This window comes from Chiloscyllium plagiosum, unplaced genomic scaffold (assembly GCF_037043375.1).
Source record: "Chiloscyllium plagiosum isolate Xiang-an unplaced genomic scaffold, Cpla_swu_hap1 HiC_scaffold_35, whole genome shotgun sequence".
Lineage (NCBI taxonomy): Eukaryota > Metazoa > Chordata > Chondrichthyes > Orectolobiformes > Hemiscylliidae > Chiloscyllium > Chiloscyllium plagiosum.
In genome coordinates this window covers 30033528-30048521 of record NW_028270173.1, presented here as the reverse complement: position 1 = coordinate 30048521, position 14994 = coordinate 30033528, and the positions used below count along the sequence as shown (strand labels likewise).

The 14994-nt window shown below is 42.7% G+C and overlaps 1 protein-coding gene across 1 annotated transcript in view; it reads right to left on the bottom strand.

The window, feature by feature from the left end:
• Window positions 1-708: 708 nt before the first annotated feature.
• mrps18b (mitochondrial ribosomal protein S18B) overlaps window positions 709-14994 on the bottom strand; it is a 28413-nt gene continuing 14127 nt past the window's right edge. The window contains exons 2-7 of the mRNA XM_043678034.2: window positions 11597-11723; window positions 8727-8824; window positions 6377-6445; window positions 4247-4313; window positions 2177-2236; window positions 709-1028 (exon numbers count right to left, since the gene is read on the bottom strand). Of these exons, the coding sequence (XP_043533969.1) occupies window positions 781-1028; window positions 2177-2236; window positions 4247-4313; window positions 6377-6445; window positions 8727-8824; window positions 11597-11723 (669 nt within the window). The 3' untranslated portion in view covers window positions 709-780. The remainder of the gene's footprint in view (window positions 1029-2176; window positions 2237-4246; window positions 4314-6376; window positions 6446-8726; window positions 8825-11596; window positions 11724-14994) is intronic.

The window sequence follows — 14994 nt, the reverse complement described above, 5'->3', positions numbered from 1 at the left end:
ATAAAAAAGAAAGTTGATCTCTAGCAAAATCCATGCTAGATGTTGACAATGGCCTGGGAGATGGGTTTTTGCATACTTCATTTGGTATTAATCACCCCAGAAGCTGAATTGATTATTTCATGCACAGAAACCCTGATTTTTCTCAATAGAAGTCATAAACTAGATATCAAGAAAGGTGCATAAGAGATACAATAATACAACAGTGAATTGCCCTTATTCTCTGACCTGTAACACAGCTTGGTGCACCAAACCCTTATTTTGGATTAGACCTAGCTTTCCTCAATGCTTTTCCACAACAATCTTGCCTTTTTGCTGTCTCTGCAGTCGAAATTACCAATTAGTTCCATTGCACCTGGCTCTTTATAAATTGTCCTGCAACTTTTCCCCCATTGTGTATTAACATAATCCCTTTGGAAGTTAGGCGGTGAACAATGCACTAAATACATTTAGTTTCTCCTGCTATTTAGGATAAGCAAAGTAATTAATCAGAGGACAGACATTTACCTTAAATTGTGTAGTAAAATATACCAAGACATTGACATTTTGAAGTGTACTGAGGACATTCTTGTCACCATTCCAGGTACCATCTCAAATCTCTAAACCTCAATATTTAAATGAAGACCAATCCAACTTAACAAACCCATGACTGACACAGTGTATTTACTGTCTGTTCCCAATCCATTATTAACTGCAGTGAGTCGGCTATAATGAGTGTTTTCACATTTTATTCAGAAACAACTTTAGGTCAATGCTCCAGAAAACCATACCCACATGGCTTCATCAGTTGGTGCTGGGATTATTTGAAAGTGGTGTTTTGGTTGAAGTTTGAGCAATGCTCTCTTTCAGGAAGGGTTTGTACATCTTGCGAATCCGAGTAATCTCCTTCTCAGGTGGATCCTGCCACTGGTACCAGCTGTACCAAGGTCCCTCCTGCTTGGGTGGGGGTGGGGTCTTTCCCACTGCCCCATGTGAGCCAGAGTAATCATTCAGATTGATCTCAATGTATGGGACTTGGAATCCAAGCAAACCTGCAATAAGGTGCGAAACAGAATTAGCAGCAGGACATGGGTATGTCAGGGGCCAGTCCTGAATGGACAAGTTGTATAACACCATTCAGGAACTGTGCCTTAAATACTAAAATGTTTTAGGTTACCCTTTACAAGTACGAAATGAGCCACAGCACTTGGTCAGTAACCCCTAAAGTAAAAAAGATTCAACTCATGAAGTCACCAAGTGACCATTAGCACAGTTGTCAGCTGGTTGGCCAGGAACGAGGCTATCAACCATCAGCCAGTATAGCAATCAGGCCTCCTTGTGCTGCAGTGGTAGTGTCCCTAAAACATCACCTCCAATGCTAAAACGTGTGGTGCTGGAAAAGCACAGCAGGTCAGGCAGCACCCGAGGAGCAGGAGAGTCGATACTTTGGGCAAAAGCCCTTCATTATGTTTCAACTGTGATCTCCAGTCCTCACTTCCTCCTGATAACCTCCAATGCCAACAAATTGCATACAAAAAAAAAAGGATCTTAAATCTCTCAGGATGTAAAATGTCCTGACACTACGCCATGAGAGATTGAGAAACCTCGATTATCCAAAGGACACGAGCGGAGGAGTAGTGCGTTCAGTTAATAAAATTCTAGATAATACAGTTTAGCCAAGCATTGGGACCTCACGATCTTGCCGGCTAATCGAGGTTTCTCTATTAGAAAAGATGTGGAGGTTGACAGACTGGTGAATTCCGGAGCCTAGGACTCGAATAGTCATAGCTGCTGCTACTGATGGACGAACAATTACATTCGAAAGAAAAATTAGGGACATCGACAGTTTGGAAGAAGGTAGTTTTGGGAGGTGTATAGGACTAGAGATGGATAGAAACAAAAAAGTTGTCAGAGGCAGGAACGTGCATCATTGATGAGAAAACAACTGCTGACATTGAGAACAATTTAACGAGAATTTGTTGCACCATTCTTCAACAATCTTTGGCGGAAGACTTAAATTGAATGACTGTCCTATAGGTGAAACGAAGAGCACGCACATCTCTAAATTCCAAGGGGTTAAATGGAGGGATTTGGTTTATCAGAAACAGAGGTTTCAATCCAGATAATTAACAATGTAGCTGGATCAGGATTTCTCCGTAGCCTTCAACTTATTATATTCCCTATTGCCCAGATCACCTACCATGATCCTTAGCATCTTGTATTGCTTTGGTCAACTTCTTGTACTGTTTCATACAAACACCTAGGACCAAATGAGATGATGTTATCGCTCAGAAACAGAATGAAACTAGATAGGTGAAAAGGAAACATTTGGCTAAGGTGATGAGATTTTATAATAGGCAGAGGGCAGAAAAGCTAAATGATTACTTTGTGTCATGTTTTCACTGAGGAAGATCCAAATAATTTCCCAGAATTTGATATCCATGTGGCTAGAGACAATGAGGTGTTGAGAAAATCAGTAATGGAGAAATGATTACACTGGAAAAATTAATGAGGATAAAAGTTGATAAAACCCCTGGGCTGTAGATTCAGGTTCTGTGTGTTGAAGGAGGTGGCTAGAATGATTTCTGTGGATTGGAAGATTGTAAAATATCACCCCACTATTTAAGGAGCAAGTAAAAGAAAATGGGGAATGACCAACCTGGGAGCTTTACATTAGCAGTAGGGACATGCTAAAATCTATTATAAGAGGATGTAATAAGTAGATATTTGGATGATATTAATCTGACTGGGTATAGTCAGCATGGATTTGTGAATGTAAAACTGTTTGATGAACTTGGAAGCTTTTTGAAGTTGTTACTAACAAAATTGATGGAGTCCAATAGAGGTAGTACATTTAGACTTTCAGAAGACTTTATCAAAAGGAAACTGGTTAGAAAAATTAAAATACATGGAATGAAATGTAATATTCTGAATTACATGATTTGCTAACAGTAGGAATAAATGTTAGCGAGTTTTGAGAAGATTTGTAGCTCAGGTTGAGGTTCTGGATGTAGATTTGCTTGCTGAGCTGTAAGGTTCATTTTCAGACATTTCGTCACCATGGGAGGTAATTTCATCTGGAGGCTCTTTGAAGATGTTACTTAGTATGGTGACGAAATGTCTGAAAATTATCCTTCCAGCTCAGCGAGCAAACCTACATCCAGTAGGAATAAATAAGCCATTCTCAGGTTGGCAGGCTGCAACTTGTGGGGTATCACAATGATCAGTACTTGGGTCCTAGCTGTTCACAATAGATCTCAATCATCCAAATTTGTGGGTGTTATAAAGCTAAATAGGAATGTTGCAAGAAAGATTTAAAACCGTTTCAGAAGGTTTTAGTGAATAATCAAGAACACAGCAAGTGAAATATAATGTGGAACCAAGGTATCCTTGTATGTTATCCTTTGGTAATTTATCTACAAGTGCAGCAAGCCAATGGAAGGTTAGCATTTTTTATAAGAGGGTTTTGAGTGAAGTCTCTTTGGCTAGATCACAGTACTGTGTATAGTTTTGATCTTGTTAGCTGAGAAAAGATATTACTGCTATATTGGGAGTGAAAACAAGGTTCATCAGACTTGTTCCCAAAAAGCTAGGGCTGTCCTAAGTAAACTGGATTTATGCAAGAGTTTTCAGGTATGACAGTGGTGATCTCATTGAAACCTACAAAATATTTAAAGTGATCTACCTTGTCTACACAAGTACTGGATGTGGAGTCTATGCCTCCAAGGACATAGATCAAAAATAACAGGAGGGTGCTAGTGAGGTCCGAGGTGAGGAGGGATTCTCTTACATGCGAGTTATGCACCTTTGGAATTCTCCAACCCAGAGGACTGTGGTAATTTAGTCTGTGTGTATGTTTAAAGATAGAGATTTCTATTAACCAGTGCCATGGACCATTCAGGAATGGGTGGGCAAAAGGCATTGAAGCGTTTGCAGTCACATCTATATTCAATAGTGGGACAGACTCAACAGTCTAAATGGCTTATTCCTGTTCCTATTTTCCAAAAAGGACACTATCTGAACAGTGCCCCAGCCCCAAAGGGAGAAATGATAGTGACTGATCTCAGTTAGAAACTACTCCCAATCCATTGCTAAGATCATTAAAAAGTAACCTCTGGCAAGTGACCTTCTGGTCTGTCGGGTTCACCCAGAAGCTGGATATCTTAACTGAACAGCAAATAGGCTCCATTTGCTGTGTATTTCATAGGAAAACTCTGTTCAAATTTCGGTGTCTTGAAAGTAACAAAAAAGCAGTAAATTGGATTCTTACCAGTTCTGGTTGGATGATACATGGTACCAGAGTGAGGACAAATGAACTGTTCTAACAGCTTCACATTCTGTAGGAAATGAAACCCAGAGACTCAATGAGCACTGTATGATCTAGACAAGCTAAGTCAACATAAGCTCTGCCTTGCCATAGTGTTGTCAACTATATAGTGTCATAAATCCTGAATAACATGGAATATACAGAACAGCAACAGGCCACTCAGTCCACCAAAGTGGTCTGTAGCTTATGCCAATTCCACCCATCAGCAAATCTCCTTATTCCCTTTTTCTCTTTCATTCCTATTGGAAGCATTTACACAATTCAGGTCAACCACTTTTTGTTGTAGCAAGTTCCATGTTCTAGCCATCTTCTAAGTTTAGAAATTTCTAATTTTCCTCTTTGACTTATCAGTAGCAATCTTGCATTGGATTCTCCCACAATTAGGAATATTCTTTCCATATAAACTTTGTCCAACACATAAAACCTCTACCATGTCATTTCCCAGTCTCCTCTTATCCAGAGAAACAGGTTCAACTCGTTAATTCTCTAATCACCAATAACTTACATTTATATATTGTAGCAGTCAACGTTTTTTTGTTTTGGGATTATAAGCTGAAATAAAATTGGATTGCTATATAACAAATAACTTAAAATGCAAAACGGTGATAAGTGCAAAATGATAAGTGCTGCACATTCTTGAGCTATTCAGCATAACGTTGCTTTTCAAAGGAGTGAACGAGAGAATTCAAGACTGAGTGGAACAAAAACTTTTGTGTTGAGTAAATTCGGCCTGAGTGGTTGGCTGCAGACTTGAAGAGCCAGGCAGCAGATAGAGAAACATCCAGAACCTGCAAACAGGAATAATCCATCTCTCCCATGCTGGGAAAATGACAAAATCAAGAATGCATTTTGACAAGACCAGTACAGCCGAAAAAACATTGAATTAAAGAACAACCAGTCAGAAAACAGACCACGTGTCATCTGCTAAAACTCAAAAATGATTGAGTTTTAGCAGATAACAATGGTCTGGATTTCTGATCTTTGGAATTTTATTCACTCTTTGATATTCTTTTTCACCTGTAGTGTCAGCTCATTTGTTTTGAATGTGTGTGCGCATGCATGCATATTTGCTGTATTTGGAGGAGTCTAAGCTGCATGGTTGCAGATTAGAAAATCTTCCTTCTTTGCAACTTGCAGAAATTAATTGTGTTTAAAATAAATTATTTTTCGTTAATGACAAAATCAAGTGTGAATTGTACTAAATAGCAATAGTATTAAGTTTATAGATTTTTGGGATTTCCTGTGGATCATCAGCATACTTTTCAAAGTGAAGCTGTGACAACAGCAAATTTCTCAGAAGTTCAATAACAAGGAAATTATCAGGACAGATGACTAAAACCTCAATCAAAGAGTTAGGTTTTAAGAAATGAGTTAAAACATAGACGGTTTCGAGTGTTCAGAGACTGAATTCAGGAGTGTGAAACCAATGCAATTGAAGGCACAGTCTCTAATAAAACTGAGTTAACTGTACCTAAGAAATCAGCATTGAGGGAAGAGAGATCTCAGAAGGTTGGAGGTAATTGCAGATATAGGGAACTGAGAGGCTTGGAAGGACATGAATCCTTGGATGAGAATTTTACATGATGCAGAGAGTGAAATATTTTTGAATTGTTCTCAAGGAGTCAACAACAGTGGCAAAGCCAGCATTTATTGCCCAGCCTTGAGCAGATGATAAAGAGAAACATTCCCTTTTTCAATAAATGCAAGGAAATGCATTTTGATAAGATGAACATCGGCAGGTCTTCCACAGATAATGGTAAGGCCCGGAGGAGAGATCTAAGGGGTTTCGGTACATAGTTCCTGGAAAGTGGAGTCACAGGTAGACACAGGGTGGTTAAGGCGGAGTTTGGCACACTTGCCTTCATTGATCTGAATACTGAGTATAGGAGTTGGGACGTCATGTTGCATCTACACAGACAGCGGCAAGGTCACTTTTGCAGTACTTTGTATGGTTTTGATCGCCCTGCTATAGGAAAGATATTATTAAATTGGAAAGAGTGCAGAAAAGATTTACAGTGATGATATCAGGAGTGAAGAGTTTGAATTATAAGGAAAGGCTTGATAAGCACTCACCCTGTGGTCAACCTGAATCTTCGGATCTCGACATATGGGGCAAGGATTACCACTGATCTTGTCCCCTCTCTGCAGAAGAAGAAAAGTAGTTTAATTAAAATGGTCCAATTTTAAAATGCAGTGGGGAGAGGTGAAACAGACCCGGCAATTTACATGCATAAATCTTTTCAGAGAAAGGTTGCAAGATAAGAGGTACAGAATTACACAGACTCTAGAACGCAGAAACATCCTACACTGACATGAAGACAAAACGTTATCGATGAGGGAAAAGTGAATCTAAAACTGAGAGTGCTGAAAGAACTCAGCAGGTCAACAGCTTCTGGAGATACAGAATTAATGTTTCAGGCTACAATTAACCTGTTTAATATTTTAAGCATTTTCTGTTTTGACTCCAGATATAGGGAATGAGCAGTCATTTACACTTCATATATATTTCCTCCCACCTCCTGTCCATCTAATCCCAAGTTGCAAAAGGCTGTTAGAACGTCACATGGTATTCTTGGTTTTAATAATAAATAACAGATAACCAAAGCTTGGAGAATATAACTCATCCTTTCATACAATACCCTTTCATCGTGTAGCATTTCTGGACACCACACTTTTGATAGGATGCAGAGGAGAAACTGAAACAGTACCAAGTATAGCGGACAAATTGTTTGGGGGGGGGGGGGGTGAGGGGAAGCAGCAGCTGAGTTTTCTCAAGGAAGATGAAAGTGGAATTTACAGGAACATGCCCAAAATCATGGCTGTCTCTGACAGTGAATAAGGATGGCTAAAAAGAAGACAAAAAGAACCACAGGCGAGAGGCAGAGGAGGCTGCTGCTTTTTTTAAAACTACAGTAAAATGTTTCAGACACCAAATTAACAATATTTTTCAAAAGAAGAGGAACTAGATAAATAATCAAAATGGGAGAAATTTGCATGTCTACAATCTTCATTCCAACCCAAACAGCAGCCATACAATTTTTTTTTTGTGTTTTTATTTCAGGCCCCCATTCCCTCTAGTTATATCGTGCCTAATCTGTACCACAATTCCATTTATCAGCTTTGACTCCACAGACTTCAAAACTCTTAAAAACATACTAATCTCTGTCTCAAATACTTAAGTTGACTCCATTGCCTTTTATGCCATTGGTTCCCAACTTACATTCCACTTTTACATCAAAAGGAGCGTTCTAATTTCATTTCTGAACCACAGTTTGAATTTTAAGGTTATGCTCCTGCATTCTTGACCTGAACCCCAGGGCATCAATGTGGACTTCAACAGCTTCCTCATTTCCCCTTCCCCCACCTCATCCTAGTTTCAAACTTCCAGTCCCCTTGACTTGTCCGACCTGCCGATCTCCTTTTCCACCTATCCACTCCACCCTCTCCTCCCTGACCTATCACCTTCATCTCCTCCCCCACTCACCCATTGTCCTCTATGCTACTTTCTCCCCACCCCCACCCTCCTCTAGCTTATCTCTCCACGCTTCAGGGCTCTCTGCCTTTATTCCTGATGAAGGGCTTTGAAACGTCGATTTTGCTGAAGCTCCTCGATGCTGCCTGAACTGCTGTGCTCTTCCAGCACCACTGATCCAGATCCTGCCTCTTGAGATCAGCCTCTCTGTACTTAATCTATTTAATCCCTTAATTCAATTGAAACACCTCAAGCAAATCATTCCTCCATTTTCCAAATTCAAGAGAGTACAACAACTTATATTTATAAAACAATAAAGCATCTAAAAGATGCTTCACAGGACTGTCTACAAAGCAATATAGAAGACACCAAGCCCCACAATGAGGAGATATTAACGGCAGGTGGGCAAAGACTTGGTGAAGGAGGTAAATCTTAACCAGCATCTTGGAGGGAGAAAACAAAAAGAAGAGGTATTCCATAACTTTAGGCTGAGGTAGCTGAAGGCTCACCCCTTGATAGCTATGAGATTCAGAGATGCTCAAGGTCAGTATCAGGAGAGCTATGGTTTCTCAGAGGGGATGTGGAGTGGGAGGAGATTACAGTTTGGATGGGACAAAGTCAGGGATCAATCTGAAAACAAGGCAAACCTAAAAATCAGAACATTATTTCAAGGGGAGCCAGTACAGGATGGTGAGTGGAATGGGCCTTAATAGAACTAAGGATTTAGACAGCAGACTTCTGGACAATCAATCCTGGGGTTCAATGCTAGCACTCATTAGACAGGAATCATTTTGCTCAACCTGTGCTGCAACCCCTAAGGGTAGCACATCCTTTCCAAGGTCTGGTGCACCAAAACTGTTCACAGCACTCAAGACAGGTGCAATAGTTAGAATAAAATAAACTGACTAAACCTAAAGCTAAACAGCGTTACGAGAAGCACACTGAACATACGATGCAGGTTTTCCGGGTCTTCTGAGGTGGGATGCCACCTTTGTGGTTCCTCCGATAGTCAACCCAGACTGGCTGTTTTCCATAACGCTCAATGTATTCTGCAACGTAACACAGAAAGAGACGGAGGGAAAATTAATGCCGAGGGACCGCATCCTTGAATCACTAACTTTCAGTAAGAGAATTTTGATTTCTGGATTTGCCATTAAAAAGCCTCTGACATCGACTGCCTGACACATCGATCCTCAGAGCACAGCCAATCAAAGTGAGTGGAGGTCCCTGGCACCGGATTGAATGAGTATTAACAGTCAGTCAAACTTCCCCCACCCTAACATAGATCCTGCACTAACTAACAAAAGGGGCAAAAATAAATGAAACTTGTGTCCTGGAGCATCACCTTAGAGAGTCCAGGACTATTCTGCAAGATTGGAGACACCCCATTAGTTCTGGATCTGTAAAAGCTTAATGATGAGATAAATCAGGTCACTTACAGGGTTTTATAAAGGTTGATGGAGAAGTAAATCTGAGCTCTGACCTCTGTTGTGCAACATCTTTTTTATGAAACTCTGTTGGTGTTTCGGGGAGGGGGGGGTTATGCAAAGTAACAACCCCAGCCCATCCACTGGCCCTCTCCACTCCACACCAACCTCCTCCCAAATCCGTGGGTGGGAGTTTGGCTCTGCAGGAATGCTGCACTGTATGAGGCAAGAATGAACCATTTGAACAATTACCCCCATCTCGTACTGGAGAAGGGGGAATGACTGAATCTGACTCACTGTCCCACTTAATCCCAGAGGGGAAGAAAGGACAGTGTCTGACTTCCTTCCTCAGCCAATCCCTCATTCACTTTTAACACTATTATACCTGATCGAGACCCACCAGACTAACAGGAAGAAGAATTAAGTTTAAGTGGCCAGAACCAATGAATCTCATTAATGCTCAAATGTTCAGCCAATGATCAGTCAGCACATATAAAATGGTTGAGGAGAAAGTGAGGTCTGCAGATGCTGGAGATCAGAGATGGAAATGTGTTGCTGGAAAAGCGCAGCAGGGGGCGTTTTTACAGGGGGCAGGATGGGAGGAGGTGTAGTCCAGGTAGCTTGGTGGTGGGGTCCGTTTGGAGGTGGCGGAAATGACGGCGCCGCCTCGTGCTCCCACGAAGAGGTTGAACAGTTCATCCACTTCACCAACACCTTCCACCCCGACCTCAAATTCACCTGGACAGTCTCAGATTCCTGCCTCCCCTTCCTCAACCTTTCTATTTCTATCTCAGGCGACCATATCAACACGGACATCTACTACAAACCGACCGACTCCCACAGCTACCTGGACTACACCTCCTCCCATCCTGCCCCCTGTAAAAACGCCATCCCATTCTCCCAATTCCTTCGACTCCGCCGCATCTGCTCCCAGGAGGACCAGTTCCAAAAACGCACATCCCAGATGGCCTCCTTCTTCAAGGACCGCAATTTCCCCCCCGACGTGGTCAACGATGCCCTCCACCGCATCTCTTCCACTTCCCGATCCTCCGCCCTTGAACCCCGCCCCTCCAACCGCCACCAGAACAGAACCCCACTGGTCCTCACCTACCACCCCACTAACCTCCATGTACAGCGCATCATCCGCCGTCATTTCCGCCACCTCCAAACGGACCACACCATCAAGGATATATTTCCCTCCCCTCCCCTATCAGCATTCCGTAAAGACCACTCCCTCCGTGGCTCCCTCGTCAGATCCACACCCCCTACCAACCCAACCTCCACTCCCGGCACCTTCCCCTGCAACCGCAGGAGGTGCAAGACTTGCGCCCACACCTCCCCCCTCACCTCCCTCCAAGGCCCCAAAGGAAACTTCCATATCCGCCACAAATTCACCTGTACCTCCACACATATCATCTATTGCATCCTTTGCACCCGATGTGGCCTCCTCTATATTGGGGAGACAGGCCGCCTACTTGCGGAGCGTTTCAGAGAACACCTCTGGGACACCCGGACCAACCAACCCAACCACCCTGTAGCTCAACATTTCAATTCCCCCTCCCACTCCACCAAGGATATGCAGGTCTTTGGACTCCTCCATCGTCAGACCACAGTGAAACGACGGTTGGAGGAAGAACGCCTCATCTTCCGGCTAGGAACCCTCCAACCACAAGGGATGAACTCGGATTTCACCAGTTTCCTCATTTCCCCTCCCCCCAGCCTGTCTCAGTCAAATCCATCAAATTCAGCACCGCCTTCCTAACCTGCAATCTTCTTCCCGACCTCTCCGCCCCCACCCCAGTCTGACCTATCACCCTCACCTTGACCTCTTTCCACCTATCACCCAAGTCCCCCAAGTCCCTCCTCCCTATCTTTTATCTTAGCCTGCTGGACCAACTTTCCTCATTCCTGAAGAAGGGCTAATGCCCGAAACGTCGATTCTCCTGTTCCCTAGATGCTGCCTGACCTGCTGCGCTTTTCCAGCAACACATTTCCACATATAAAATGGTTGCATTCTGACTTATTTTAGAAGGCTATGGTTAATGTCAAAGTGGTAACCTAGCTTCTTAGAGTAAATGACACCTCACTAAGAGGCAGGATGAGGAATATCCAGCTTTCTCAGTAACTGAGTAACAATTTCATCATTGTCAAATTCCAAAACTTGCAACTGCTCTCTGCCCACACTCATACATTTAAGACAGCCTTCATATTGTGCTTAAATATCATATGTCATTCTGGTTAGAGTGATCAGCACAGCCTGAGAAAGCTTGCAAGAGATACCCACAGTCTGAACAAATGGCTGCATATCATTCTACATCACTGAGCAGCTTTTGTTTGTTCACAGTGGTGGAGCCAGTATGGAGCATGACTTGTTATTTAATATGCAGCAAATACCTTCACTCTGCAGATATTCCCACGGGCGCTCCTTATAGCGAGAGATGGGGTCGAATGTAGTCTGGTCCAATCCTGTACTGAAAGGCTGTTGAACTGGTTGCAGCACTCTCTGATGTGGAATTGCACTCTGCAGATGAGGAAGAACAAAATGGTGAAACTAAGTCACTGCACACAAAATCCTATTCTTGCCACCACTCCCACCTCTTTGTTCACAGCTTCTTGCATTGTTTCAATGGTGCTGATTAGAAGCTTAATAGACAGTACATCATCTTCAATAATGATTCTTTACAGTCTTCCAAACAAAAGTTATTACAAATTATTTTAGATCATATCCATCTCTTTATTCTTCCTCACGTAGCCGTTGCTGGCAAAGGTCCCGTACCTACAATATGCAGCTCCTTCAGAACCATCTTTTGATTCCAGACTTTGCTCTTTACCTCTCCCTTTTACAATATCATCCCTTTCGTTATTTAATCAATCCTGTACTCCATTCTTTCTCCACCTCTGACAGACTTCATAATTTTTGATATATACAGTGTCAGTTCTGACAACAGTTAAAAATCAGAGATGTTAGTTCTGTACTTCTCTATTGACATTGTCTGACAAGCTGACAGAATTTCCTGCATTTTCTGGCAGAATCTAAATTTAAAGATTCTTTGAGCAACTTTATGAACAACGGTTTTGCCTTGCATTCAAACATGGCTGTATCTGCACACTAGATTTTTATCTTTCACAATTATCACATCTCCTGTCCTCTGGCCAATCCATTTTTACAGTTCATTTTCTTTACTCTTCCTTTGCTGTCAGTCTCAACTGTTACGACAGAGATAGACAGCAAAATCAAACCAGCCTCTCTACAGGACAATATTGTAAAAGGAATATTGGGAAGGAATTTCCTGGGGAAACAACCAAGGGATCGGTTAAAGTGTGTTTGCTTTATTGCAAGGAGTATCAGGAATAAAAGTGATGAGCTTAGAGCATGGATCAGTACCTGGTGCTATGATATTGTGGCCATAACAGAGACGTGGGTTTCTCAGGGGCACGAATGGTTGCTGGATGTTCCAGGGTTTAGAATATTTAAAAAGAATAGGGAGGGGGAAAAAAAAGACGAGGGGGTGTAGCACTGCTAATCAGTGAGGGTATCACAGCTACAGAAGTTACCATTGGCGAGGAGGGTCTGCCTACTGAGTCAGTATGGGTGGAAATTAGGAACAGTAAGGGAGCAGTCACCTCATTAGGGGTTTACTACAGGCCCCCCAATAGCAGCAGGGAGATTGAAGAAAGCATAGGTCGGTAGATTTTGGAAAAGTGTGAATGTAGTAGGGATGTTGTAATGAGTGACTTTAACTTTCCCAATATTGATTGGAACCTCCTTTGAGCAGATGGTTTGGAAGGAGCTGTTTTTGTAAGGTGTGTTCAGGAGGGTTTCCTAACTCAGTATGTTGACAGGCCGACGAGGGAGAGGACATTTTGAATTGAGTGCTCAGTAATGAGCCGGGGCAGGTGTCAGATCTTGCGGTGGGAGAGCATTTTAGTGATAGTGACCACAACTGCCTCACATTCTACATAGCTATGGAGAAGGAGAGAAGCAGGCACAATGGGAGGATATTTAATTGGGAAAAGGAAACTATGATGCTATCAGACATGAGTTGGGAAGCGTGGACTGGGAGCAATTGTCCCATGGAAAGGGCACTATAGACATGCGGAGACTGTTTAAGGAACAGTTGTTGCGAGTGATGCATAAATGTGTTCCTCTGAGACAGGCAAGAAGGGGTAAGATAAAGGGACCTTGGATGATGAGAGCGGAGGAGCTTCTCGTCAAAAGAAAGAAGGCAGCTTACGTAAGGTGGAGGAAGCAAGGGTCTTGCTCAGCTCTAGAGGATTACAGGCAGGCGAGGAAGGAGCTCAAAATGTTCTGAGGAGAGCCAGGAGGGGGCATCAAAAAGGCTTGGCAGGAAGGATTAGGGAGAATCCAAAGGCATTTTACACGTATGTGAGGAATAAGAGAATGATCAAAGAAAGAGTTGGGCTGATCAGGGATAGCATAGGGAACTTGTGTATAGAGTCTGAGGAGGTAGGGGAAGCCCAAAATGAGGTTTTTGCTTCTGTCTTTACTAAAGAAAAGGACCTTGTAATGAATGAAACCATTGAGGAGAAGGTAAGCATGCTGGAACAGATAGAGACTGAGGAAGCTGATGAGCTGAAAATTTTGACAAACATTAAGATTGACAAGTCACCAGGGCCAGACCAGATTTGTCCTCGGCTGCTTTGGGAAGCGAGAAATGTGATTGTTTCGCCGCTTGCGAAGATCTTTGCATCCTCACTCTCCACCAGAGTCGTACCTGAGGACTGGAGGGAGGCAAATGTAATTCCTCTCTTCAAGAAAAGAAATAGTGAAATCCCCGGCAGTACTGACTAGTCAGTCTCACGTATGTCGTCTGCAAGGTGTTAGAAAGGATTCTGAGGGATAGGATTTATGACCATCTGGAAGAGCATGGCTTGATTAAATGCAGTCAGCACGGCTTTGTGAGGGGCAAATTTTACCTCACAAATCTTACTGAGTTCTTTGAGGATGTTACTAGACAAGTTGTTGAGGGTCGAGTGGTGGATGTGGTGTATATGGACTTCAGCAAGCATTTGATAAGGCTCCCCATGGTAGACTCGTTCAGAAGGTCAGGAGGAATAGGATACAGGGAAATTTAACTGTCCGGATACAGAATTGGCTGATCAACAGAAGACTGCGAGTGGTAGTGGAAGGAAAGTATTCTGCCTTGAAGTCAGTGGTGAGTGGTGTTCCACAGGACTCTGTTCTTGGGCCTCTACTGTTTGTAATTTTTATTAATGACTTGGATGAGGAGATTGAAGGATGGGTTAGCAAGTTTGCAGACGACACAAATGTTGGTGGTGTCGTTGACAGTATAGAGGACTGTTGTAGGCTGCAGCGTGACAGTGACAGGATGCAGAGATGGGCTTAGAGGTGGCAGATGGAGTTCAACCTGGATAACTGCAAAGTGATGCATTTTGGAAGGTCGAACTTGAAAGTTGAGTACAGGATTAAAGACAGGATTCTTGGCAGTGTGGAGGAACAGAGGGATCTTGGTGTGCAGGTACATAGATCCCTTAAAATTGCCACCCAAGTGGACAGGGTTGTTAAGAAAGCATATGGTGTTTTGGCTTTCATTAACAGGGGGATTGAGTTTAAGAGCCGTGAGATCTTGTTGCAGCTCTATAAATCTTTGGCTAGACCCCACTTGGAATACTATGTCCAGTTCTGGTCGCCCTATTATAGGAAAGATGTGGATGCTTTGGAGAAGGTTCAGAGGAGGTTTACCAGGATGCTGCCTGGAATGGAGGGCTTATCTTACGAAGAGAGGTTGACTGAGCTCGGATTTTTTTCA